The sequence below is a fragment of the Galeopterus variegatus genome, unplaced genomic scaffold (genome assembly GCF_000696425.1).
Source record: "Galeopterus variegatus unplaced genomic scaffold, G_variegatus-3.0.2 Scaffold2340, whole genome shotgun sequence".
Lineage (NCBI taxonomy): Eukaryota > Metazoa > Chordata > Mammalia > Dermoptera > Cynocephalidae > Galeopterus > Galeopterus variegatus.
This window is the reverse complement of record NW_007728451.1, coordinates 165,287-191,373: the sequence shown is the minus strand read 5'-3', so window position 1 is coordinate 191,373 and position 26,087 is coordinate 165,287. Positions and strand designations below refer to the sequence as shown.

Sequence of the window (26,087 nt, the reverse complement as noted above, 5' to 3'; positions counted from 1 at the left end):
CTCACTGGCTGAGCGAGGTGCGGGCGCAACACCGAGGGTTGCGATCCCGTTGCCGGTCCCGGTCCGGTGCGGGCGCGACACTGAGGGTTGCGATCCGTTGCCGGTCACGAAAAAAGACAAAAAAAGGAAAAAAAAATAAAAAAGAAAACTGAACTTTCACTCATGGCCACATAATTTAATTTAATAGAATGTCTCAAAGCTCCTCAGAGGGTACCCAGGATCAAAAGCAATGAAGCTAAGGTATTTTGACAGATCATTTGGAGCACTTTGTAGGAGAAAGGGAAGGATACCAGAGAAGACACTTTTCAAAGTAGACTTTATTTTCAGACACAAAAGCATAAACAAAGAGAATTCTTTCATCAAAGAAGTCTTCAAGGAAAGAAAGTATCCCTTTTAAAGAGTTCTCTTGGTACTCATGATTGGCATTGGGTGATTTGAAATCCAAGATCTCTGTAACTATAAAGGAAAAGTATGACCCTAAAGAGGGGCGCTTCTATTTTCTGTGAGCATATGAAAAAGGAGGACAAAAAATGTTATATAAGGGTGGGCTTAAGGAACACACAGACCCCAGATAATTGGATGCCTTTTGTGGCTAATGTAGATCACCATGCTCTTGTTTGTATGAATATGTTTCCACTGATAGGAAAGGTGTGAAATGAACAATGGCTCTAATCAACAATATTTCTTGGGGGTACATTTCCACTGATGCCAGCCACAAGGGCTAGCCATGAACCCGAAACCTTTTGCTATATCTTGCACTTTCTCTTTATTATCTGCTACATGTAAATAAATTGGTGTCTTCTTCTGAAAAAGATACTTTTCCAGGTGATAGCCCATTTGCCACATGTTGCCTTGTCCTCGATATTTGGGGACAGTGTAACCCATTCTCAACTCACAGGACTGTTCCATGACAAGCCAAGAGATAGGCTGCCCCTCCGGACCCAGCACACCAAATCCTGGAAAATTCTGGAGGCAGCGTTCAATGTATTTCAAGCTCCTCTCATTTTTCCCAAATTCCCACTGTTCATTTACAAAGCCTGCATGTGAGGGATCCAAGAAAATGCTCAGAGAGTTTCCTTTCCTGTCAAGAAAAAAAGTGCATTTATTCGGTCAATATTTACCAAATACTGGGATTGCAGAAAATAAACAAGATGCCATCCATTCACTTGAGGATCCTACAGCCTAGAGGAGAAATCATTTATGTGTCACTTAAAGACAGGAATACATTCTGAGAAATGCATTCTTAGGAGACTTCATCGTGTGCAAACACCATACATCATACTTACATGAAACCAGATAGCATGGTCTACATACCTAGGCTGTGTGGTATAGCTTATTGCTCCTACATGAGTAATGCATTGCACTACAATGTTATAACTGCTATGTTGTCACTGTGCGATAGGAATTTTTCAGCTCCATTATAATTTTATGGGACCACCACTGTATATGTGGCCCATTGTTGACCGAAATGTTGTTATGCAAACATGACAGCAGTGATATATATGCTTCTAAATGTCCCCAAATAACTGAAGGCAGGGAGTGGGACACTGTGTACCTTACATTTGATAGCAGACAGTCAACATGATATAGTAGAGCACATCTCAAAAAGTCCAAATTCCCTAAGGAAGATGAACACATGTTCCTGAAGAAGCTAGGGTATAAATTACATGACTGACTCTTCTTTGAAGACCTATGTATGAAATATGTGGTTTTTGAATCTTGCTTCACAAAATATCTAAATATACAAGTAATATTTCTATCCACAGATATCCCAATAAAATGTATGCCACAGGAAGGTGAGAGGCATGTTGATCTTCATGTGTACCAAAGGCCATCACCACATACCTCTAGCGAAGTACTAAAAATGCATCTAAGAAACACCAATGTAGGAAAAAGAATATTAGATTTTTGGTGCTAACTACTGGGATTCTAACCACTGATTCTCTTATTGGACAAGTTATTTGAGACTCAGTTTTCTCATCTGTAAAGTCACAATAACATCCGCTGAATGGAAAACGGAGAAAATCTCAAAGGTTTACCCCTGTCCGGGGAAGAAGAATTTTGAGAAATTTGTCAGTTTCAGAATCACTCCATGTTTGCCAGAGGGCAGTCAGAAGACACTAAATTTTCTACACGTGGTGAAACTTTTTTTTTTTTCTCTTCCATGTCTGACCTGATCCTGGACCTGCTTCCTCAAAGATCTTAAGCATCCTCACCTCCTCTCCCTCCTGCATAACCAAATGTAGAGTGGCAAGATATCAAGATACACATTTGGGCTTAGAGGAAAGAGTCACTTTAGAGGAGGTACTTCATTCCAGATTTCCAGATTTTTAATGTTAGGTATTATTTAATTTCAATTTACCATTTTCCCCTGTGCATATGTTTCTCTTAAGATTCTTAGGGGAACACAGGTGGGCCAAAGCAGAATTTGAATGTTGTTAGTTCTCCTGGCTAAATCAGTTGAATTGTGTGACTGTGTGTTTAGATTTTAATTAAATTTTTGAATTAGTAATACAACTATTAAGCATAAATGGACTGTTAATTTGAAGTAATCCTTTCTTCTTTCTCTGATGTCTTATTATCCAGTTAGCTTCTCTAGAGGCAACCACTAATACCAACATATTTTGTGTAACCTTCCAGATGTATTCTATGCAATTTTAGATGCGTACATAAATTTGTTTATTTATACAAGTGATAACATGCTATATATGCTGTCTGTCCATGTTAGTCATCTTTCTTTTCACTTAGCAATATATTTTTGAAGTCTTTTTTTGTAAGTTCACAAAGAGCTGCTCCATTCTTTTTGATGGCTGCATAGTATTCCAATTTGGTGATGTACCATAATAAATGTTTTCATTTTTCTATTAATGGATATTTAGGTTGTTTCATATGTTATGCTATTGCAAATCAAATTCATCAAAGTCTCACCATCTAGTTTGGTAATATCTTTCATTTAATATACATATTCTTTGACCCAACCATTTTAATTCTAGGACTTTGGCTTTTGGAAATATTTATACAACTCTGCAATGATCTTTTTAAGAGTATATTCATTGCAGAAGTTGCATATGTTGTGGAAAAAAAATAAAATAAGAACAACTCACACACAGAGAGTATTAAAAACTTACATACCAAAGTCAAGAAGATTTACTCCTGGCAGTAAGATTGAGGGGAACCTAAGTGGACAGACTTTTACATTTTACTTTGTATACCTGTGTATTTTCTATATTATGTAGTACATTTGTAAAACAGAAAATTTAAGTAAACATTTTTCAGTGTCACCATAATGTCCAATACCCTCTCAGAAGGACTCTTGTGAGGCCTAAGTGAGTTAATATATGTAAAGGACCTTATCTAATGAAGGCTTTGCCCATGCTCAGCAAACATTAACTAACATAGTTCCCTTCTTTACCTATGCAACTGTATACCCCTTCATAATTTAGTCTCAGATACTACATTTCCAAGTATAGTCTTTATGCATCTGTCAAAGGATTAATATGCATAATATATAAGGAACTCAAGCAATTCTACTGTAAAGAAAACAAATAAATTTAAAAATGGGCAAAGGAGCCGAATAGACATTTTTCAAAGGAAGACATACAAATGGCCAACAGGTACATGAAAAAAATGCTCAACATCACCAGTCAACAGGGAAATGCAAATTAAAACCATATTGAGATGCCACCTCACACCAGTTAGACTGGCTATAATCAAAAAGATGGTGAATAACAAATACTGGCGAGGGTGTGGAGAGAAGGGAACACTCCTGCACTGTTGGTGGGACTGTAAATTAGTACAATCACTATGGAAAACAGTATGGAGGTTTCTCAAACAACTACAGATAGGTCTTCCACATGATCCAGCAATCCCACTGTTGGGTATATACCCAGCAGAATAGAAATCATCATGTCAAAGGGAAACCTGCACTCCCATGTTCATCACAGCTCTGTTTCCAATAGCCAAGACATGGAACCAACCTAAATGCCCATCAATAGATGTTTGGATAAGGAAACTGTGGTATATATACACCATGGAATACTACTCAGCCATAAAAAAGAATGAAATACTCCTACTTGCAACAACATGGATGAACCTGGAGAAACTTATGTTGAGTGATAAGCAAAGCACAGAGGGATAAATACCACATGTTCTCACCCATATGTGGAAGCTAAGAGAGAAAGAAGGAAGGAAAGAAAGACCACAGTGGTGCACTGGACCTTCAGAGAGAGAGAACATTCCTTGGGCTACAAAGTGGAGTGGGGGGTAAAGGGGGACGGAGAGGGATAAGTGCGTGGGGGACACGGGTAAAAATGCAATTTGTGGTGATGGGTATGCTGCCAGTATGAATCTGGCCCTTACATCATGGGCATGAGGTGTGACAATCAGCTTTGTATCTCATGAATATTCATAACCAATAAAAAAATGAATTAATGTATCTGGAATTTGGGAAGTAAAAGATAAAATCTCACTTCTTATCTTCATCCACTTTGTGCATTTTAAATAGCTCTGTCAATTCCATCTTTTCATCACTTGAAGTCTTGTGTTTCCTTGGTGTTTCTAGCCTGAAGAGTGCAGTCTTCAAGTAATCCACCTGCACTGATTTTGAGGCTGAAATCTTTCTTATTGCCTCATCCAAGAACCCCTGGCAACCTGGAGAGAGAAGAAGGACAGCTACTGCTTCGCCCCTTCCACAACTGCTCTGAATGGAACATGGGTCTTTGCCTTTTAACTTGGACTAGTTACCTTGGATCTGGAAAACTTGTTCCCAATTGATAACCTGGGGGCATACCAGGACTTCTTCTAACTTGTCAGGAGCTTTGGTGAAGATGTGGTAAGTGTTGGTATAATGATCCAAGTCATCCTTCATCTCCTGATATAACAAATGTCAATTATATTTACATAGCACTATAATTCACAAAATGTTCTTGCATAGGTCTAGAGTGCTAGAGATGTTTGATACCCTCTATTTTTTTCTGATAAAGGTGCAGAAAATCGCCTTGGAATCACTTGAAAAAATAAACTACTATTGATACACTGAAGATGGTTCCTTTCTGATGAAGCACTTAGGTCAGCTGTCCTCGGGAGGGCGAGTAAGTAGCTCCATTTTCTGGGATGGAAAATGTACCAGAAATGGTGTATGTTAAGGGTCAAAAAGAGAGGGAGCCTAAGGTATGAAGAAAAGTATAGGGATAAGGGTTGGGCTCAAGGCTCTGAGGTTTTGATGAGTCAGCACCTGGGAAAATTCTGACTCAGCACTCTGGGGCTGGCACAGTGATTGGCTCTGGGTTTGTATGTGAATAGACAGAGCGGACTTTTGGAAAGAGCCATCCTGCCAGAACTCACAGTAGTACCTGAGCCCAAATCTGGCTTTAGAAGCCTTTTTACCCTCTGCTGTTGGAACTTCCCCTTGGGAGTCCCTGCACACAAAAACACTTCTTAACCATTTCCAACCACAGGAGTCTATGTTGAAATATATGCCTATGATCAGAATCATGATGGAAAAAACTGACCATATGAGGTCCTAATGTTATTTACAAGTCCTGGATTATTGGCCATTGAATCAAAGTCCAAGCTTTATCTCACTATCTTACACCCTCCCCCAAGCATTCCCCCAAACAGCCCTTCCAAAACCTGTATGCATCAGAGGTGCCAAGGTTCTTTTCTCCAGCCCCAAGCTTCAATTCCTTCATTGCCACACAGATAACATCCTGTGAGTGACTGGCCTGGTATTCAGTAACTATTGCTCCCACCTCTTTCTGAGGCCGAGTAATGACCATCTGATAATCTGGCCAGGCATCCACCAGCACCTCCATGTTGAATGGGTTTTTATTTTTAATGTTGTAAATGGCACCATATACCTGTAAGAGCAACAGAACAAAAAAGGAGAAGATGAATTTTTTCTCTGAGATAGCCAAGAGTTAGAAGGACTTGATAGGACGGAGCCCAGGCTTCCAGGTTACCTCATTGGTCTCCTCATTGGAAGGTGTTGTGCCACAAGAAGGCACAATGAGTGTCCCCCCAAGATCCAAATTAATAGCTGGATTATTAGGAACTGGCTTTCCTGACATTCACTCATTCATTTTTTAAAATTCACACCATTTTTTCTCATTTTAAAAAATTTCATATCATACCATTTATTTGCTATCTGCTATATACAAGACTTGTGTTAAGTATGGAGAATGCAAAGATGAATATAAAGCCATCACTGCCTTCAAGTTAAGTTTAAAAGTATAGAGAGACACATAGTCCATTCACAATTGGACACGTGTTCTGATAGATGGATGCACATGGTGATGTTGGATCCCAAGAAGGAAATGCACTACTTGTCTAAGAAGTGGAGAGATTTACACAAGAAATTATATTTAATTCACTTAAGGTAGATAACATATCTATCCCCTGAACATTTATATTTTCTTTGAACAATACATGCATGTATTGAACAACACCTCACAAATATGTGCAATTTAATTTTAAATTTAAAAAAATTAGAAAAAAGAAACAATATTTGAATTGGGTCTTGATAGATAGCAAAGTATTTTCATGACAAAATAAAGATAGAATGAAGGCAAGTTATTTCAGGTAGTAAAAAAAGCATGAGTGAAATACTTGGAGGTGTGGCCCATGATATCATAACTGCTGAACTGTGAGGACTCTGTGGTTGTAGCATGTGGTATAAGGCAGGAGAATGTTGGGAGATGAAATATAAAAGGCTGGGGAATTTTATGACAAACTCTGTAACCCAGTGAAAGAGTGTGGACTTTATGACTTGGAGATGAACCGCAACTGTAAATTTCAAAAAAAGGGAGTGTTATGATCACTTTTGTGTCAGACAGGTGACTCTCATCACCAAGCTGCAGGTGGGCTAGTGAGATTAAAGACAGGGAGAGGGCCAAACCCGTGGCACACTGCTACAGTGCGCCGCTTGGGAGCGCGGCGGCGCTCCCGCCGAGGGTTCGGATCCCACATACAGACCAGTTCCCGCTCACTGGCTGAGCGAGGGGCGGGCGCAGCACCGAGGGTTGCGATCCCGTTGCCGGTCCCGGTCCGGTACGGGCGCGACACTGAGGGTTGCAGTCCGTTGCCGGACACGAAAAAAGACAAAAAGGAAAAAATAAATAAATAAATAAAGACAGGGAGATATTGCAAATACATGGAGGGGATAAGGAAATCTGCTAGAGATAACAGTAAAATGGATTCAGAAGATGATTAAAAGGTCAAAAAAGAAGCAACATAGGTGATTGACTGGATATGAATGTTGACATCATCTGTGCAGACAAGTTCTAACTTCACACTTGGATTTCCATCTGTCCAGGATGATTCTGAGTCCTGAATCATCCTCACACCTCAGCCCTCTCTTCTCGGCTCTTCCCATTCTCCCTTACCTTCAGGGACTCAGGGATGTTCTTTTCCAAGGATTCATACAGAATCTGAAGATTCTGGGATCCATGAAGCACAAGCATCTTGTGTGGCACTTGGGCTTCCTTCCCTTGGGAAGATGATCTAAGAAACACAAACAAAAGTGCCTGGAGAAATAAGACAGGTGTCCAGGAAGAGGAAGAATAAAAAGTCACTTTGGACAAAATACATTGGTAGTGTTGAGGGGCTTCAGAAATTACCTAGTGCAAACTTTTTATTTTACAAATGAGAAACTAACCCCCAGAGCCGCGACAAGACCTCAGGATTCCTTAGTGATCTTGCAATTCCATGGTAAGAAGTATCCTAACACGGCTTCAGAAATTACCTAGTGCAAACTTTTTATTTTACAAATGAGAAACTAACCCCCAGAGCTGCGACAAGACCTCAGGATTCCTTAGTGATCTTGCAATTCCATGGTAAGAAGTATCCTAACACGTCTGGTGAAATGAGTCTTCCCATGCCCATTTGATTCAAATCAGGTCAAGAATCTGAGAATTAAATGTCTTCAGCTGTCCAGATGCAAACAAAAAATGTGTCTCTTCAGGAAATGTTTTTGGGGACCCTCGAGGTCCCTAGGCATTGAAACACTTGCTCTAATGTTGCCATAGCAAGGGTGGTATTTTCAGCCTTTATGAAAGAATGTAACCACCTGTAAAAGATCCTGAAGACAATATTGTGGCTAGTCCCTTTATCCTGAAGGAAAATACCATAGGAAGAAATATTGTTGATTAGTGGTGATACTATCCAATATAATTTGGCAAAATCTCGAAACTGGGATTATATCTAAGCCACTTTAAAAACAGTGGAAACCCTTTTATTCAATAATTCCACATGTAGAAACTCATCCCAAGGAAACCATAATACATATGCATACAGATGTAAACACAAGGAAATTTATTGTAGTACAACATTTGGCATAGTGTAGACATTAATAAACTTTTTTTCAGTGAATGAATCGATGGGATCAGTGAGGAGTAGAAATGTGGCCCTTGGAATACTTTTTCTTGAAGACTAAGAAATCAACTCTCTTTGCTCCAGATATAGTCAATTCTCTGAAAAAAAAAATGTGGCTGCTGACAGAATCTTTCAAATAAAAAAGAAAATGCCCAACAGTGGTTTTATTTGAACTCCTAAAATCACATAGGTAAGATGTGTGTGTCTTGGGGGGGAGGTGTAGGTACACAAAAGGGATGGAATAAAGGTTGGGAATAGCCATCATTCCTTGCTGCCACCATCTATAGCACATGCTCTTCCACCCCTTTGCCATGCCACAGTCAGCTTCCCTCCATGCAGGACCCTGGCCCAGCTCCCTCCAACGGGATGCACCTCTTTCCAACTCACCCTGGAGCTCCCAGGTAGTAGAATCCTTCTTGCTTAACCTGATCCAATAGTCACTCTATTATAATTATCCACTAAAATATATTGGAGAATATAGATGTTTAACAACATCAGAGAGGAAGAGGCTGGTAGAGGAAAAAGGGTCAGAATGTGAAAAACAAGAGAAGTATCATAAAAGTAAAATAGGAAAAACTTTCAAGGAGAAAGTGACCACAGGAGGAAAGTCTGCTGAGAAACTGAGAGATGAATATAAAAACAGCCAGTGTCTTTTGGAGTTAGGAGTTTATTACTGACTTGGTAAGAGATTTGTTTGGAAATGATGGAGAAGAAACCAGGTTAAGGGAATTGGGGACTAAATGAAATGTGAGGAAATGAAGATAACTTTTTCAAAGAGCTTGACCAGAAATGGAAGAAGAAAAATATGCGAATATTAAGGAGGGAAGAAAGGTACAAGAGCTCAAAGAAAGGCTTTCTCGTATTAGATGAGACAATTAAGCATATTAATGTAACTATGGTGAGGATGTAAAATGGAAGAAATTGATAGGCTAATGGATATAATAGGAGGTGGAACAGGGAAAGAAAAATCATCTACCTCTTACAAAGCGCCAGCCAACTCAATTAGTCTTCAACCATAATTCTAAATGTAGGTGTTAGGGGTAGCTCTAGACAGGGAAAAAAATACCTTTTCCAGTGAAATATCAGAGAAAAAAATTAGGATGGGTGTAGATGCAGGTATGTAGTACATATGTGAGTACTCGGGGTTAGAAAAAAGAGCAGAAAGTTGAGAATTTATCTTTGAACATCTATTTTCTAAAAAAATTAGAATTCCTTTCTTTTCCAAAAGTCACCTTTTGGAAGTGAACGGGATGCAGTGTGCCAGGAAAGTGTAGAAAAAGAGTAAAATTTGATGGGAAATGGTTAGGGGAGTGAAAGAGTGGACTAGGAGGAGAGGAATTGTCAGGCATGTCTTAGGACTGTGTGAAGATGGGAAGCCATCATTTGGGAGTGGTACTAATCCACACAGACAAACTCAGCCCCCAGTGGAGAGAAGCAGAGAAGACAAGTTGAACCAAACCAGAGTTAGGTTTTTCAAGGCAGGAACAGCCAAAAAGATAAGGAGCAAGGTATTTAACAACATAAGAAAGAGATATTTTAAACTGACAAATTGTGGAACCTAGGAGAGAGGGGGAAAGAAGTAAAGTAGTTTGGGGATCGATCAAGTGGGAAAAAACAGAGAAAGAAGGGATGAAAGTACTTTATAAGATCAAGGAATATCAATGGTAATAGAGAACTAGAGACTGGGGTCAGAAGTTGGGCTTCTGAAGGTTAGAATTTTAGAGGCAGATCAGTTTTGGATGTATGTCTGTTGCCTTCAATTCAAGTCAGTAGAGCAGAAGCCAATAAGGGACTGGGAGGCTCAGGCATCACAGCCATCACCAGGACGTAACAGGAGTTTGATGGACAGAAATGTCTGGGAGCCAGGTGCCAAATGCAATGATTGATGGAGAGGAATTTGGCAGAGAGTAACAGGAAAGGGTGAAGTTTTATTATAGCCATATGGCACCGACTCAAAGAAGGAAGTTTTTTCTATGCAAATAGACAAGTAATATTTTAGAGGCATGGATTGGGGGTCAAGAAAATGATGATTTTTTTCTTCATTCTCAGTGTTATGATGGGGGTCTAGAAGGTGGCAGAGAAAGGTACATGTATATTGATCATTTGTCATTCGGGAAGCATTTGGACATCTACTGGTCCACAAGGATACACAGTGACTTTGTTGATTCCTAAAGTACTTCCTAGCTCCAGAGTCCTAAACATTTTTGAAAAATTAGTTCTCAACATTGAGACTCTGATGAGTGCTCCTTCCAAGGGTTTGCCGGGAAAAAAATGAATTTACAAATAAAAATTGTTTAGAACTAGGATCCTAATTAATTGAAAGGCTGAGAAAATAAAACAAGACTTTGTCTGTCCAAACTAATTCTGCTTACCTGAAATTTCTTTGTAGAGCTGTATACACACCACTTTCTGCAGTTGTTCAGTGAGGCAATGGAGAGGCTTCTGCAGACACCACCTTGTAGACTAAACCACGCGAAACTTGAACTGACTCAAGTTGTCACTGTTTAGCATAAACTTTCAAAAAGTCGTGGATTCTTACAGAGCAAACTGAATGTCCTGTCCATTAACACTGAAGTCAAAGGCTTTGGATCAGAGGAAGACTGTGTTCTCTGCTGAGCAGCCTCTATGACTATAAGAAGTTTCTCACCGGAAGCTTTTAATTTGTACATTATCACTTGTACCTGATTGGCTATGCTAAAATAATATTAAGGCAACTGTATGGATTTGGCAGAAAGTGCCCAACCGCAGCATTATTCAAATGGTGCCATTAGGGCAAACAAAAGAATTGAAAATTTTGGCCTCACTGCAAAGTAACTGGACTAATTCCTTTAATCATTTGTGACCTGGGAAAAGCCATGAATACCTCAAGGAAATCATTGTAAGTATGAGAATGGGGTTTTATACACTTTGTCTTCCAATGTGAAGGGGCCAACTAGAGGAGAGGGTTGTATACGCAAGAAAAAAAGAAACATTTACTAAGAAGTCCGGGAGGGACTAGAATTAGCTTAGGAAAGGAATAGAGGTAAAAATTGTCTCTCCATGTGTGCTCCTCAGACTATCCATGACAGGATTAATTGGAATTGCTTGTTACAAACACAGGGACCTCCCCAGAGCAACTGAATCAGAGTCTCCCTGAGTACCTAAGAATCTGTATTTTATAAAAAGCTACCTAAAAGAGTCTGATCTTCATTAACATTTTGAAGACATTGAGATAGAAGTAAAGGAAAATAAAAGCTATCAATTTTTACCCACTATCTGCATGGAGCAACTACACAAATTTTAATTATTTATGAAATGAGAAACGCAAGAGGAATACCATGCTGAGAGAAAATGAATATCTTCGCCAACATCACAAAATGAGGCTGCAGTGACACCTGTATCTGAGGCCAAAGATCTTATTTTATTAATAACCCCATTATGCCTCATAGACTGATTCCCTACACTTAGGCAGTTTATATCTTCTTATAACCCTACTTCATTCAATTCCAAGGTCATCTTAAAAATTATTGATGAGTCCTTCTTAGCACAGTGGTGAGAAGATAAAAAAAATTAAAAGAAAAAAAATCATCAACGAAGATTCACCACAATCTAGGTAGATGCTTGCTCTGTAAGGCATCAGGTTTTATAGTTTTAGTGACTGTTTTGGAACCAAAAAGGGTTCACACAATCTATCAAAGAATTTTTACATATTTATAATTTTATATAAGTAATTTGTTAATAAAACTATAATATTAAATTGCATAGAGTTATACAATCAATTAATTCTTCCTTCTTTTTAAAAATGTTGGTCTATTTCCTACCAGTCAATATATAATTTTTTGCATAATTGAGATCACACTGTGGATAGTTGAGATCACACAGTTTTGTATCCTATACCGAGTATTGCATTTTATAAAAATAGCTTATAAAGATTGTACAATTGAATTGTTCATCTTAGAAAGAATTGTGTTATATGACATTTAGACTCTTCTAGAAACTCCAGACAGGAAAGGGACATAATTGCTAATGTGTGGTTCCTGGATGTATCCTTCCTAACTACCATAGAATATAGAAGTAAATAGGTACCAGGTGGAAAAGGATTGTCAGTGTGTTAAGCAGGTGTTGGCAAGCCATTGGGAAGTTGGGACTGGAGAAACATGGTGTGGAGTAGGATGTCTGCTGGAGGGACACACACACAAGTGATGATGGCCATGGGAGCTAGTGCAATAGCCAACTGAGATGGAAAGAGGTGGATAGATTTGAGATAGTTCAAAGATAGAATTGACAAAATTTGGTGATCGATTGAGACAGAAGGAGAAGATTGACATGTAGTCTCTAGATTGATCTACTAGAAATATTAATAATTTAAATGTAAATAAGAGGTCAATTGGTAACAGTGTTATTTCACTTGAAGACCTTCTCATGTTACTGTAGTGACTATAAAACCAAAGGGCTCTCTATATTTATGAATGTGCTTACTTTTGACAGGGCTCAGTGGTCGGTAGGCTCACTCTTCCTAAATTCAGTTCTCCTGACCCTATTTTTCCTTGATGTTTCTTAAGACCAAATTCTGCAGTAAGGATTATTAGATGCCAGCCCCATCTCCATCCTCCTCTCATGCTTCATGAGGAAGAATTTGCTATTTACCAAGGAAGTCTTTTAAATATGCTTATGAATATTCAATTAGCAGACAGTGAGACTGTAACTAACAGAAATTCAAAGATATCCCCAAATTGCATGACCATAGGCTTTCAATGACAATGGCTAACATTTCTTCTCTCTCATGCTTCATGAGGAAGAATTTGCTATTTACCAAGGAAGTCTTTTAAATATGCTTATGGATATTCAATTAGCAGACAGTGAGACTGTAACTAACAGAAATTCAAAGATATCCCCAAATTGCATGACTATAGGCTTTCAATGACAATGGCTAACATTTCTTCTGCTTCTGATTGCCATCAGCTGTTTGAGACCACGTTATCTGCCAGTTTCCTTGTTGATGTGAAAACTTGAATTTCCTGAAAGACCATGGAAGGTAAAAATAGATAAATAAATACTCAGTGGTATTTTTTATGCAATTATTAATGAAGTGCCAAAGTATAAGACAGCACTTGACTCAAGGGGTGGGAAGTAAAAGAACACTTTTGAATCAAGCTGGCTTAGAAAAAAAAATATATTGAGGTCCACAATATTTAGGGTTCAATATTTATGGGAGATTCGCAAGTAAGCTGTCAGGAACTTGGACTGGAGGGTGCTGCATCCTTCCGTCCTTCCACGGGCCTCCCTACCCACTATTGTAGAGATGCAAGATAAGATAATAGTTACGACCAAGAGCTTTGAGTGATTGGGCCTGGGTTCCAATCTAGGTTCTGCAACTTACAATCTGTGTGACTTTGAGCAAACAATTTAAATCCCCCTAGCACCGATTTACAAAATTATAACATACAAACAATAATACTGTCTACATTACAGGGATGTTGTGAGGATGAAATGAAATAATGAATGGGAGGCACTAAGCATACTTTCTGGAACCTATTGCATGTTTTAAAAGTATTAGTATTATCTCTGCCATGATGCCAAGGTGGTATTTATTATTTTATTAGTAGTATTTTCTCTGCCATGATGCCAGGGTGGTATTTATTATCTGGTTGCCCACCATCCATTCTCTCTTCCTAATAATGCCACATTCTTATTCAAGAAAATAATTTACTCTCCAAGCCTTTGGTATGCAGGCAATATCAGCCAATCAGGGGCTTTCACTATAGATATTGACTCCTGAGTAGGTGATGCAATGACAGAAACGTACTTGGTAAAGTGCTGCTCTGAGGAGTCTATCGTTGTACTTTTTACTTCCTGGGCTTCTAGAATTTCCTGTAGTTATTACATCAGGGTACTTCAAAAAGTTCATGGAAAAATAGAATTAAAAGGTAATATGAATCTTTCCATAAACTTTTTGAAGATTCATTGTATTAGTTTGCTTCGGATACCATAACAAAATATCATAGGCTGGGTGGCTTAAACAACAAAAATATTTTTTTCACAGTTCTGGAGAGAAGTCCAGAGTTGGTTTCTGGTAAGGCTCTCTTCCTGGCTTGAAGACAGCCACCTCCTCATTATGTCCTCACATGGCCTTTTCTCTGTGCACTTGGGGAGAAAGGGATCTCTGGTGTCTCTTCTGTACCCCAAAGGACATTGGTCCCCTGGGATAAGGCCCCATCCTTATGACCTCATTCAACCTTAGTTACCTACCCAGAGGTTCAGTCTCCAAATACAGTCACATTGGGGGTTAAACCTTCAACATACAAATTTTGGGGAGACACAATTCAGTTCATAACAGTTACTCTGTATTCTCAAGCTGAGTTCTAAAGTCTTTTTTGCAACACTGTATCTTTATATAATAGCAATACATTTGGTATTCATTCACTTGTTGTTCATTTGATTTAAATATGTATTCAGGACTTTCATTCATTCAGTCATTTATTCAAACATACCTCTGCCACATAATTATCTGTGTGACTTCCCACAAATTAATCTAAATCTCAGCTTCTTTTTTCTGTGAAGTAGGGATAATTATACCAACCCTCCAAGTTTGTTTGCAGGGTTTCAGGTTATATCAATATATGTAATTATTAAATATTTTCCAAATAGTATTAATCTAGAGCATCCACAGATTGGAAGAGATATGTCTCTTGCTGGAAAGGGAATGCAAAGAGAAGGAAGAACTAATATTTAGTTTCTGGTTTCCAAAACTGGGACTCTCAAGCAAAGCTGTTTTTCTTCTTTTTTTCTCTTAGTGACTTTTAAAAAAAATATTAACTAATTTATTATGTGACAAATAAAAATCATGTATATTTATTGTGTAAAACATGGTGTTTTGAAATACACATACATTATGGAAGGGTTCAATTGATCTAATTAACATATGCATTACTTCACATACTTTTCATTTTTTTTAGTGAGAACACTCAAAAATGTATTTTCTTAGCATTTTATTTTCCTTTTTGTCTTTTTTCATGACCGGGAACGGGATCGCAGCCCTCAGTGTCATGCCCGTACTGCGACCAGCAACGGGATCGCAACCCTCGGTGTCCCGCCCGCACCGTGCTCAACCAGTGAGCGGACCAGTCTCTATATGGGATCCGAATCCTCGGCGGGAGCGCCGCCACACTCCCAAGCGCTGCACTCTACCGAGTGCGCCACCGGGCCAGCCCTCTTAGCATTTTTTTATTGTAACAAATTTGATTGTACATATCTGTGGGGTACAGAGTTGAACATAAATACTCGTGTGCAATATGTGATGCTCACATCAGAATAATTATTATATTCAGTAACGTACACTATCATTGCTATTTGTGGCCTTTTATGCATTCTTCCCTCTCCCTCCCTTCCTGCATTTCAGTTGTCCATTTGAAAGATCAATGTATTATTGTGAATGCTGTCTCTTTCTTTTTTTATTTTATTTACATTTACTACTTTAGCTCCCACTTATGAGTGAGAACAAACAGTATTTCTCTCTGTGCCTGGCTTATTTCACTTAATATGATTTTCTCTGAGTTCATCCATGTTGCTGCAAATAGCAATATTTCATTCTTTTTTTATGGCAGAGTAATATTCCATTGTGTAGATATACCACATTTTCCTTACCCAGTCATCTGATGATGGACATTTAGGTTGATTCTAACTCTTGTCTATTATAAATAGACCTGCGATAAACATGGGGGTGCAGATATCTCTTCAACATGATGCTTTCCATCCCTTTGGGTATATACCCAGCAGTGGAATTTCTGGATCATATGGCAGTTCTATCTGAAGTTGTTTAAGGAATCCCCATATCATTTTCCATAACAGCTGCACCAATTTACAGTCCCACTAACAGTGTAGGAGGGTTGCCTTATCTCCACATCCTCACCAGCATTTGTTATTCTCTGTCTTTTTTTTTTTTTTTTTTTTCTTTTGTCTTTTTTCCGTGTCCGGCAACGGATCACAACCCTCAGTGTTGACGCCGTACCGGACCGGGGACCGGCAACGGGATTGCAAGCCTCGGTGTTGCTCCCATGCCTCGCTCAGCCAGTGAGCAGGAACTGGTTTGTATGTGGGATCCGAACCCTCGGACGGGAGCGCCGCCGCGCTTCCCAAACGGCGCACTATCCAGTGCGCCACCGGGCCGGCCCCATTCTCTGTCTTTTTGATTATAGCCAATCTAACTGGGGTGAGATGCTATATTAATATGGTTTTGATTTGCATTTCCCCAATGCTGAGTGAAATTGAGCAGTTTTTCATGTGTCTGTTGGCCATTTGTATATCTTCCTTTGAGAGATGCCTATTCAGTTACTTTGGCCATTTTTTAATTGGATTATTTGTTTTGTTTTGTTTTTTTTTTTACTGTGTAGTTGTTTAGTTCCTTGTATATTAAGGATATTAAACCATTGTTAAATAGATAGTTTGCAAATATTTTATCCCACTCCATAGGTTGTCTTTTTGCTCTGTTAATTTTCTTTTGCTGTGCAGAAGCTTTGTAGTTTGATATAATCCCATTTGTCTATTTTTCCTTTAGTTGCCTGTGATTTGGGGGTCATATTCATGAAGTCCTTGGCCAGTCCTACTCCCTGAAGTGTTTTCCCTGAGTTTTGTCTTAGGGGCTTTACAGTTTCAGGTCTTATATTTAAGTCTTTAATCCATTTTGAGTTGATTTTAGTGAGAGGTAGAGGTCTAGTTTCATTCTACATATGGATATCCAGTTTTCCCAGAACCATTTATTGAAGAGGCAGTTTTTCCCCCAATGTATGTTCTTGTTGCCTTTGTCAAAGATTAGTTGGCTGTAGGTTTGTGAGTTGATTTCTGGGTTCTCTATTCTGTTCCATTGGTCTGAGTGTCTGTTTTTATGCCAGTACAATGCTGTTTTGGTAACTATAGCCTTGTAGTATAGTTTGAAGTCAGGCAGTGTTATGCCTCCAGCTTTATTATCATTATTATTATTATTATTTTGTTCAAGATTGCTTTGGCTTTTTGGGGTCTTTTGTTGTTCTGTATGAATGTTAGGGGTCTTTTTTCTATTTCTGTGAAGAATGTCATTGGTATTTTGATGGAGATTGCATTGAATCTGTAGATCACTTTGGGTAGTATGGACATTTTCACAACATTAATTCTTCCAATCCAAGAGCAAGGAACATCTTTCCATCTTTTTGTGTCCTCTTTAATTTCTTTCAACAGTGATTTGTAGTTTTCATTGTAGAGATCTTTCACTTCCTTGGTTAAGTTGATTCGTAGGTATTTTTCATCTGTGTGTGTGACTATTGTAAATGGCTTGCTTCCTTGATTTCTTTTTCTGCTAGTTCATTGTTGTTGTATAAAAACACTACCAATTTTTGCATGTTGATTTTGTATCCCACAACTTTACTGAAGTCGTTTATCAACTCTAAGAGTTTATTTTGTAGAGATTTTAGGTTGTTCTATATATAGGATCATGTCATCTGCAAACAGGAACAGTTCGACTTTGTCCTTTGCAACCTGGATGCCCTTTATTTCTTTGTCTTGCCTGATTGCTTGGCTGTAATTCCAGTACTGTACTGAATTGGAGTGGTGAGAGTGGACACGCTTGTCTTGTTTCTATTCTCAGGGGGAAAGCTTTCAACTTTTCCCCATTCTGGATGATACTGGCAGAGGGTTTGTCATATACAGCTTTTATTATGTTGAGATACTTTCCTTCTATACCTAATTTGCTGAGAGTCTTTATCATGAAGGGATGTTGAATTTTCGTCAAATGCTTTTTCTGCATCTATTGAGAAAATTATATGGTTGTTGTCCTTGACTTTGTTGATGTGGTGTATCACATTTATTGATTTGTGTATGTTGAACCATCCTTGCATCCCTGGGATGAATTACCCTTGATCATAATGTATAGTTTTCTGGATGTGTTGGTGTATTCTGTTTGCTAATATTTTGTTGAAGATTTTTGTGTCTATGTTCATCAAGGCTTTTGTCCTGTAGTTTTCTTTTTTGTTTAATCTTTGTATCAGATTGATACTGGCCTCATAGAATGAGTCTGGGAGAATGGCCTCTGTTTCAATTTTTTTGAATAATTTGAAAAGAATTGCTATTAATTCCTCTTTAAATGTTTGGTAGAATTCAGCAGTATAAGCCATCTGGTCCTGGGCTTATCTTTATTGGAAGACTTCTGATTACTGCTTCAATCTCTTTCCTTATTATTGATCTGTTCAGGTTTTCTATTTCTTCTTGGTTTAGTCTAGGTAGTTTGTATGTATTCAGAGATTTATCAGTTCCCTCCAGGTTTTCAAATTTGTTGGTGTATGGTTGTTCATAATAGTCTTTAATGATTCTTTGTATTTCTGTACTATTGGTTGAATAGTCTCTAATGATTTCTTGTATTTGTGAGGTATCAGTTGTTATGTCTCTTTTTTCCTCTCTAATTTTTGTTATTTAGGTCTTCTCTCTTCTTTTTTTTTTGTTAGTCTGGCTAATGGTTTGTCTATTTTATTTATCTTCTCAAAAACCAACTTTTTGTGTGATTGATCTTTTGCATTGTTTTTTCTGTTGCTATTTCATTTAGTTCTGCTATGATCTTAATTATTTTTTTGCATCTACTATATTTGGAATTGGATTGTTATTGTTTTTCTAATTCTTTGAGGTATAGTGCTATGTTGTTAATTTGAAAACTTTCTATTCTTTTGATGCAAGCATTTAATGCAATAAACTTCCCTCTTAGAACTGCTTTTGCGGGTATGATATAAACTGCCACACTTTCAAGCATTCACTCTGCTTTTTAAAATTGCCCTCATTCTCTCTTTATTTTATCAGAAAAATACTTTATGTATCTATCAAGACACAGTCCAGATATTTATTCTTGTGCGAGTCTCTCCACCACTTCTTACAGGTAATGCGTTTCCCCCTTGCAATCTCACACCATCATGTGCATCCATCTATCAGATCATGTGTCCTATTATGAATGTACTATGCATCTCTATATCCTTCTAAATGTAACTTGAAGGCCGTGGTCATATCATATTCTCCCTTGAATTCTGCATACTTAAACCAAATCTGATATGTAGTAGATGTCAAATAAATGGTGTGGTATGAAATGAAAAGTATAATGAGAAAAATAGCATGAATTAAAAAAAAATCTGATTGTCAGGGGAGCCAGTTCCTAATGATCCAGCTATTAACCTGGATTTTTGTGGACCCTTACTGGGCTCTTTTGCAGCACATTCTCCAATGAACAGTCCAGCAAGCTGTGTTGCTGTAACAGAAATACCTGAGACAGGGTAATTTATAAGGAAAAGAGGTTTATTTGGCTTATGATTCTGGGACAGCTGCATCTGGCACGGGCCTCAGGCTGCTTCTACTCATGGCGGAAAGTGGCAGGCAGCTGGCAGGTACAAGCAGATCACATGGCAAGCAGAAGCAAGAGAGAGGAAGCAAGAGCAAGAAAGAAGGTACCAGGGTCTTTTTAAGCAATGAGCTCTCACAGGAACTAATAGAGCAAGAACTCACTCATTAATCCCCCCTCCCCCAGGGAAGAACATTAATTCATTCATGATGGATCCGCCCCCATGACTCAATCAGTTTCCAACACTGCCATATTGGAGATCAAATTTCCACATGAGTTTTGGAGGGGACAACACATCCAAACTCCATCAACATGTTTATTGCATAGATTGTGGACTCTATTTTTCTCCAAATTCATCATTTTATACATTAAATATGTACAGCTTTTGATATGCCAATCATATCTTAATAAAGTGATTTTAAAAAAGAAAGCTAAGCACAATGAGGAAAAACACCTTTGGTCTCTTGCTCCATAAAGTACAGCTTGTTGTATTTCAATTTTCTGATGGTTACTTAATCTTCCAAATTTTCTGGTGATAACTAAAATAAAGAAAAGAATGTCTTGGGTTAGAGAAGACAGAATACATATTTGAGAATGGGTTAATCAAATATTCCCTTGACGTAAGATGAAGATGTTGTTCAAGTTATTCAAACCAGGATCAGGCTAGAGGGAGAGGAATAAACAGAACCAGGATAAATAATTGTGCCAATTAATTCAACTAAAGCCTCAAGAGGAAGAAGCTCATGATGAGATGTTGAAGGTGTTTTCTGAAGCCACAGCATGCAAAATGCATCTCAGAGTGGGAGCCAGCATCTTGCAAAATAAGGAAGAGTGTCATGGGATTCAGAGAGTCTGGGTTCTTGTCTCAGTTTTGTGCTTAACTGTGGAATCGTGTGTCCACTTTCTGGGACTTAGTTTCTTCACGTGAAAATGGGAGGTTGAGACAAGGCAATTTCTTTTTCTTCTTCTTCTTCTTCTTTTTTTTTTTTTTTTTTTGACCAGTAAGTGGATCGCAGGTCCACACCACGCTCAGCCAGTGAGCACACTAGCCATCCCTATATAGGAACCGAACCCCGCGGCCTCAGCGCTACTAGCACCGCACTGAGTGAGCCACAGGGCCGGCCCAAGGCAATTTCTAATAAACCTCCTTTCTGATTCTCCTCTCTTACAGAAAATATGGGCAGGGGCTGAGACCAGTTGCATCCCAAAGAATGAAGGTGGCAGGGTGCTTCTTTTACTCACAGTTACAGGACACAAATTTTAAAAATGCATGGCTCATTTGTTATGAGTGACCAGACAAATAATGAAAGCTAAGTTTGGGGAAGAAAAATAGGGAACAAGGAAAGAAAGAATTAGGGAAGAAAATATTTAGGAGCAACACAGAGGGTCCCCTATTGCTTTGTAGTTGATGGAGTTCGGATGTATTGTTCTCCCAGAACTCATGTGGAAATCTGATCACCAATGTGGCAGTGTACCCAGAGATGTCTTAATTTGTTCAGGCAATGAAACCAAAACTGGTACAGCAGCTGCAATTGGAGTCACCACTTGTTTAAACTTATGATAATCCACTTTCATCCTCTGAGATCCATCTATCTTCTTCACAAGCCAAATAGGAGAGTTGAATGGGAATGTGGTGGGAATCACCACCCCTGCCTCTTTCAAGTCCTTGATAGTAGCACTAATCTCTGCAATCCCTCCAGGGATGTAGTATTGTTTTTGATTTACTCTTTTCCTAGGTAGAGGCAGTTCTAATGGCTTCCATTTGGCCTTTCCCACCATAATTGTCCACACTCCACAGGTCAGGGAGCCAATGTGGGGATTCTGCCAGCTGCTAAGTATATCTATTCCAAATTATGCATTCTGGAACTGGGAAAATAACCCAAGGATGGGTTTGGGGATCCACTGAACCCACAGTGAGTCAGACCTGGGCTAAGACTCCATTAATCACTGGACCCTCATTAGCCCCTATTGTAACTGGAGGGCCACTGTGATGTTTCAGGTCTTCTGGAATCAATGTCAATTCAGATCTAGTGTCTAGTAGTCCCTGAAAGCTTTGATTATTACCCTTTCCCCAATGTCATTTACTCTGGTAAGAAGTCACAGGTCTCCTTGGAGGAGGATGGGGGTAGTGAGTGAGTTCTCACCCTATTAGTTCCCATGAGAGCTGGTTGTTTAAAAGATCCTGGCATCTCCCTCTTTCTTTCTCTTGCTTCCTCTTGCCATGTGATCTGCTTATACCCATTGGGTGCCTGCCACTTTCTACCATGAGTAGAAGCAGCCTGAAGCCTGTGCCAGATGCAGCTGTCCCAGAATTATAAGCCAAATAAATCTCTGTTCTTTATAAATTACCAGTCTCAGGTATTCTGTTATAGCAACACAAAACAGACTAATACAGTAGTATAGCCTATAATGTTTCTGCTTCTTTAAACTCTAAGAGGACCAGAACACATCAGAGAGCTATAGAGCTCTAAAATTTTCTAGTATGCCCCACATCAAGGAAGCATGTCCTATACAGCCCACATCTTCCCAAATCCCTGATCTAGCGAAGACTGTATCCCACTTTTCTATTTCTCAGGAGTCACTGAAACCTCATCACCTCCCCAGAGTAATCTATAATGATTTGTCCTCTTTATGAAGTCCCCATACATCACTTTCTTCCCCTGTGAAGGCCTCAGAATTCCACTTTAATGTTATAAATTTTTCTATAAGGGCAGGTTGTTGCTTGTCTCAAGCTCTGTGTGACACACTAAAATTGGCACTATCAGTCTCTTTGACCCAAAGGAAATTGCATCTACTTGGCCCTTCTATGCCTTGTCACCAGCCACTGGTAAGTTGGAACAGCATTTTTCTGTCACGGAGAGGTACAACCACATCTAAAGCCACCGGCAGTCCAGTGTTCTCTGACTGTCTGAGGTAACCCTCCCCGACTGTCCATAAGTGCATAATCTACTTGAGAGTCAGGCTGCTCCTTTGGACCACCAAGAAAATCTCTAGGAACTTTGAGACAAAACAGGTATTCCTGACTAACCCCCAGCCCATGAGTCCTCCTGTCATTTCAGAAGTCAGCAGAGAATACCCTGGCCCTAGAAAGATTCTCAATGCAAAAAACTACCCCCAGGTTTGAGAGTGAAATGGGCTCTTGGTGAGTTCCCTGCTGAACTGAGACAAAGAATACACTGTCATGCAGAAGAAGTGTGGAAGTGTTTAGTAATTGACTCAAGGTAACTTTTAAAGGGTTAATTTTAACCTAGGTTAGAGGTAGAGCGACCCTTTGAACTTTAGGTCTCTCCAAAGTCCTCCAAGAGATCTTGCAAAGGCAGGTCTCCTGATGATCCCTAAGCAGCTTCCAGATTTTATGGGTAGATGCTTCTGCCACCAGCTGAACACCCCCTTTTCCTAAGGTAGCTGCTGCATCCTGGTCTCACATTTCTTAGGGTTAATGAAGGACATTGACATGAAAGGAGCATACCAGAGACCCTTGACACACCATGACAAAATGCAGAGGGTGAGCTGCATTAGGCCCCGACAGTCACCCAGCCCTGCAGTCCCAATGCCCTGCCCTGAGCAAGAGTTTCAGGGCCTCATAGAGGTTCAAAGATGGCCAGCTCATGGCCACTTTTTGTGATGCAAGGTACATTAAAAAATTCAAATCAAAAAGATTAAAATAGCTATAAAATGTGTATATTTTATAAATTTATGCTGTAACAACCAAAAATACCATACGGTACAATTGTCCTACTCACAAGATCAGTACAGGAATTATAAAGCATTAATTTAGAGTGGATTCTTGGCAATGTATGACTTTTATGGGGAATGTTTTCCTTCACTTCTGTCAGAGTCCCTGCATATATCCCTCATTGGGAGATAATACCAGGAGCTCAAGTTTGAGACCCTTTGTGAAAGTGGGGCCATGCCCTAATGGCTCACCCTGTCCTCTACTCCACCGTGATCCTATGATGAACCTGCAAAGCCTCAAAGGATGGAAGGACATTCAAGACTAGCTAGCTGTGAGGGGCCCCAAATCAGAGGGGAATGGGGTCACCCTGAAATGCAGCCTGAAAAGCCTAAAGCTGATTAGCATGGACTCAGCACCTGTGAAACCAGAATTCATTGCTGCCATTCAGAAAGTCTGCCTTCCTGCCAGAGGCCAGGCTGCCATGAGTGTTTCAGAAGTTACCCTGTGAGTAACACTGGGTAATATGGGATGTCAGAACTGAGCTGGACCTGGACAGCCCTGAGGCACTGACATATAAAGATAAACCTTTCTGTTTTGATCCACAGACTAGATGCCTCAGGGTAATTGACTTGGAGAAGCCCCTGCTGGGGTCCTTCATAGTGACCATTTTCTGTCAGGTGGAAGATGTTCCTGATGGAGGAAGCATAAGAGTTTGGGTCCAGCCCTAGCCCTGTGCACTGCATGAATCTGAGGTGAGCTCTAGAGAGACTCCAGAGCTGATCCTAAAGGCTGATGCAATACAGGCTGGTCTGGAACTGGCAGGTGCTCAAGGCAACTGGCAAGCTTAGCAGCCCTACAGATGGGAAGGGAGCCCACAAGGAAGCTGCTCTGGCCCACATCCTGAGAAAGAGTTTGCCAGAAACCTCGGCAGTTCTAAGGCAGATTTGAGCTAGCAGTGGAACTGGAGTCAGAACAGGGGGTGCAGATCCTCTGCCACTGTCTTAGCTAAGTGACCTTGAGTAAATCACATATTGAACTTTGGTCTCCTCATCTGTAAAAGGAGGATAACTTGGGCTATTGAGATGATTAAATAAGATATTATATGTGAAGGTAGCTGACATGTAGTATGGGCTTCATAATGCCTGGATCTTACACATTTCTAGAACAAAATATTAACCATTCATGATTCTCAATTTTAAATCTTAAAATATAATCTAAGTAAATAACTGTTGCTATCCACAAAGACTTGAAAACAGGAGAATAATCACAATGATATTCAAAAAAGTGAAAAGTCAGAAAAATACTTAAATGTCCAACCACAGGGCAGTGGTTAAATAAGTTACGTTATACCCACTCAAAGGAACGTTGAGCAGAAATGCTGAGCATCAGAGGAGAATGTTGGCCAGTGAGGCCGGCAGCGAGGTAGTGGATTGGAGCTTTTGGGATGTACGGGGAAGGGGGTTTTCTGGTCAGATTCAGTCATAAAATATGAAACAGAGGACACGGCGACCTAACCATCCACAAGCCTTCGTGGGTAGCATTCGCAAAGGACAAGGCTTTGCATTTCAAAGAAAACCGAAGATTCAGCAAAATTACAAGAAACTACTAAGGAAGAAAAAAATGGTTCACATTCAGTCATAAAATATGAAACAGAGGACACGGCGACCTAACCATCCACAAGCCTTCGTGGGGAGCATTCGCAAAGGACAAGGCTTTGCATTTCAAAGAAAACCGAAGATTCAGCAAAATTACAAGAAACTACTAAGGAAGAAAAAAAATGGTTCAAAATAAGTTACGTTATACCCACTCAAAGGAACGTTGAGCAGAAATGCTGAGCATCAGAGGAGAATGTTGGCCAGTGAGGCCGGCAGCGAGGTAGTGGATTGGAGCTTTTGGGATGTACGGGGAAGGGGGTTTTCTGGTCAGATTCAGTCATAAAATATGAAACAGAGGACACGGCGACCTAACCATCCACAAGCCTTCGTGGGTAGCATTCGCAAAGGACAAGGCTTTGCATTTCAAAGAAAACCGAAGATTCAGCAAAATTACAAGAAACTACTAAGGAAGAAAAAAATGGTTCACGCATCACAGGAATCCCAGTTCACAGATCAATATCCAGATCATCTGAAACATCTCTACGTAGCTGAAGAGGAAAGACTCAGGAAACAACTAAGAAAAGCTGAGCAGCCTTTGTCAGAGCAAGTTGACCAGACTTTGCCTGAGGAACAGTGTAGCATTGACCAGCCTCAGCTAGAAGACTAATGTAGCAAAACAGTAAACTCCTTTACCATTCCAAAGAAAAAGAAAAAGAAAACATCTAATCAAAAAGCACAAGAAGAATATGAACAGAAACAAGCTAGGCATGCTGCTAAAAAACAAGAATCGGAGAGAAAACAAGAGATAGAAGCTCAAAGATGCTACAAAAAAGAAGAAAATGGAAGTGTTCAAAATATTGAGCAAGAGAGTATGTTTACAAAAATACTGTCAAATGAAGAAAGCAGACTGCAAAACAGTATGATGAGTCTATCGGTCTTCTAAATATGTTATCCATGTGATTTTTATTTCTCAACAAGGACTCATCTCTACGTCCTGTCTTACGTCCAGCACATTGCCCCACAAGCAGGATTAGATAGCTTCTCATGTGCAGCTGGGCTCCACCTGGACATCTCCTTCTTGTATACATCTTCACTTGGCCCTTATTGCAGAAATATTTATCTG

The 26,087-nt window shown here is 39.4% G+C and overlaps 1 protein-coding gene and 1 pseudogene across 1 annotated transcript; one reads left to right on the top strand and one right to left on the bottom strand.

Moving 5' to 3' along the window:
- Positions 1–672: 672 nt before the first annotated feature.
- On the bottom strand, positions 673–7,460 carry GLYATL2 (glycine-N-acyltransferase-like 2). Its single transcript, XM_008581378.1, has 5 exons — positions 7,383–7,460; positions 5,751–5,858; positions 4,744–4,870; positions 4,470–4,650; positions 673–1,081 (listed from the first exon to the last, which is right to left on the bottom strand). The coding sequence occupies exons 1-5, from the start codon at positions 7,458–7,460 to the stop codon at positions 673–675; spliced, it is 903 nt and encodes a 300-aa protein (XP_008579600.1).
- Positions 7,461–25,266: 17,806 nt separating this feature from the next.
- On the top strand, positions 25,267–25,887 carry LOC103597529 (annotated as a pseudogene).
- Positions 25,888–26,087: the final 200 nt, after the last annotated feature.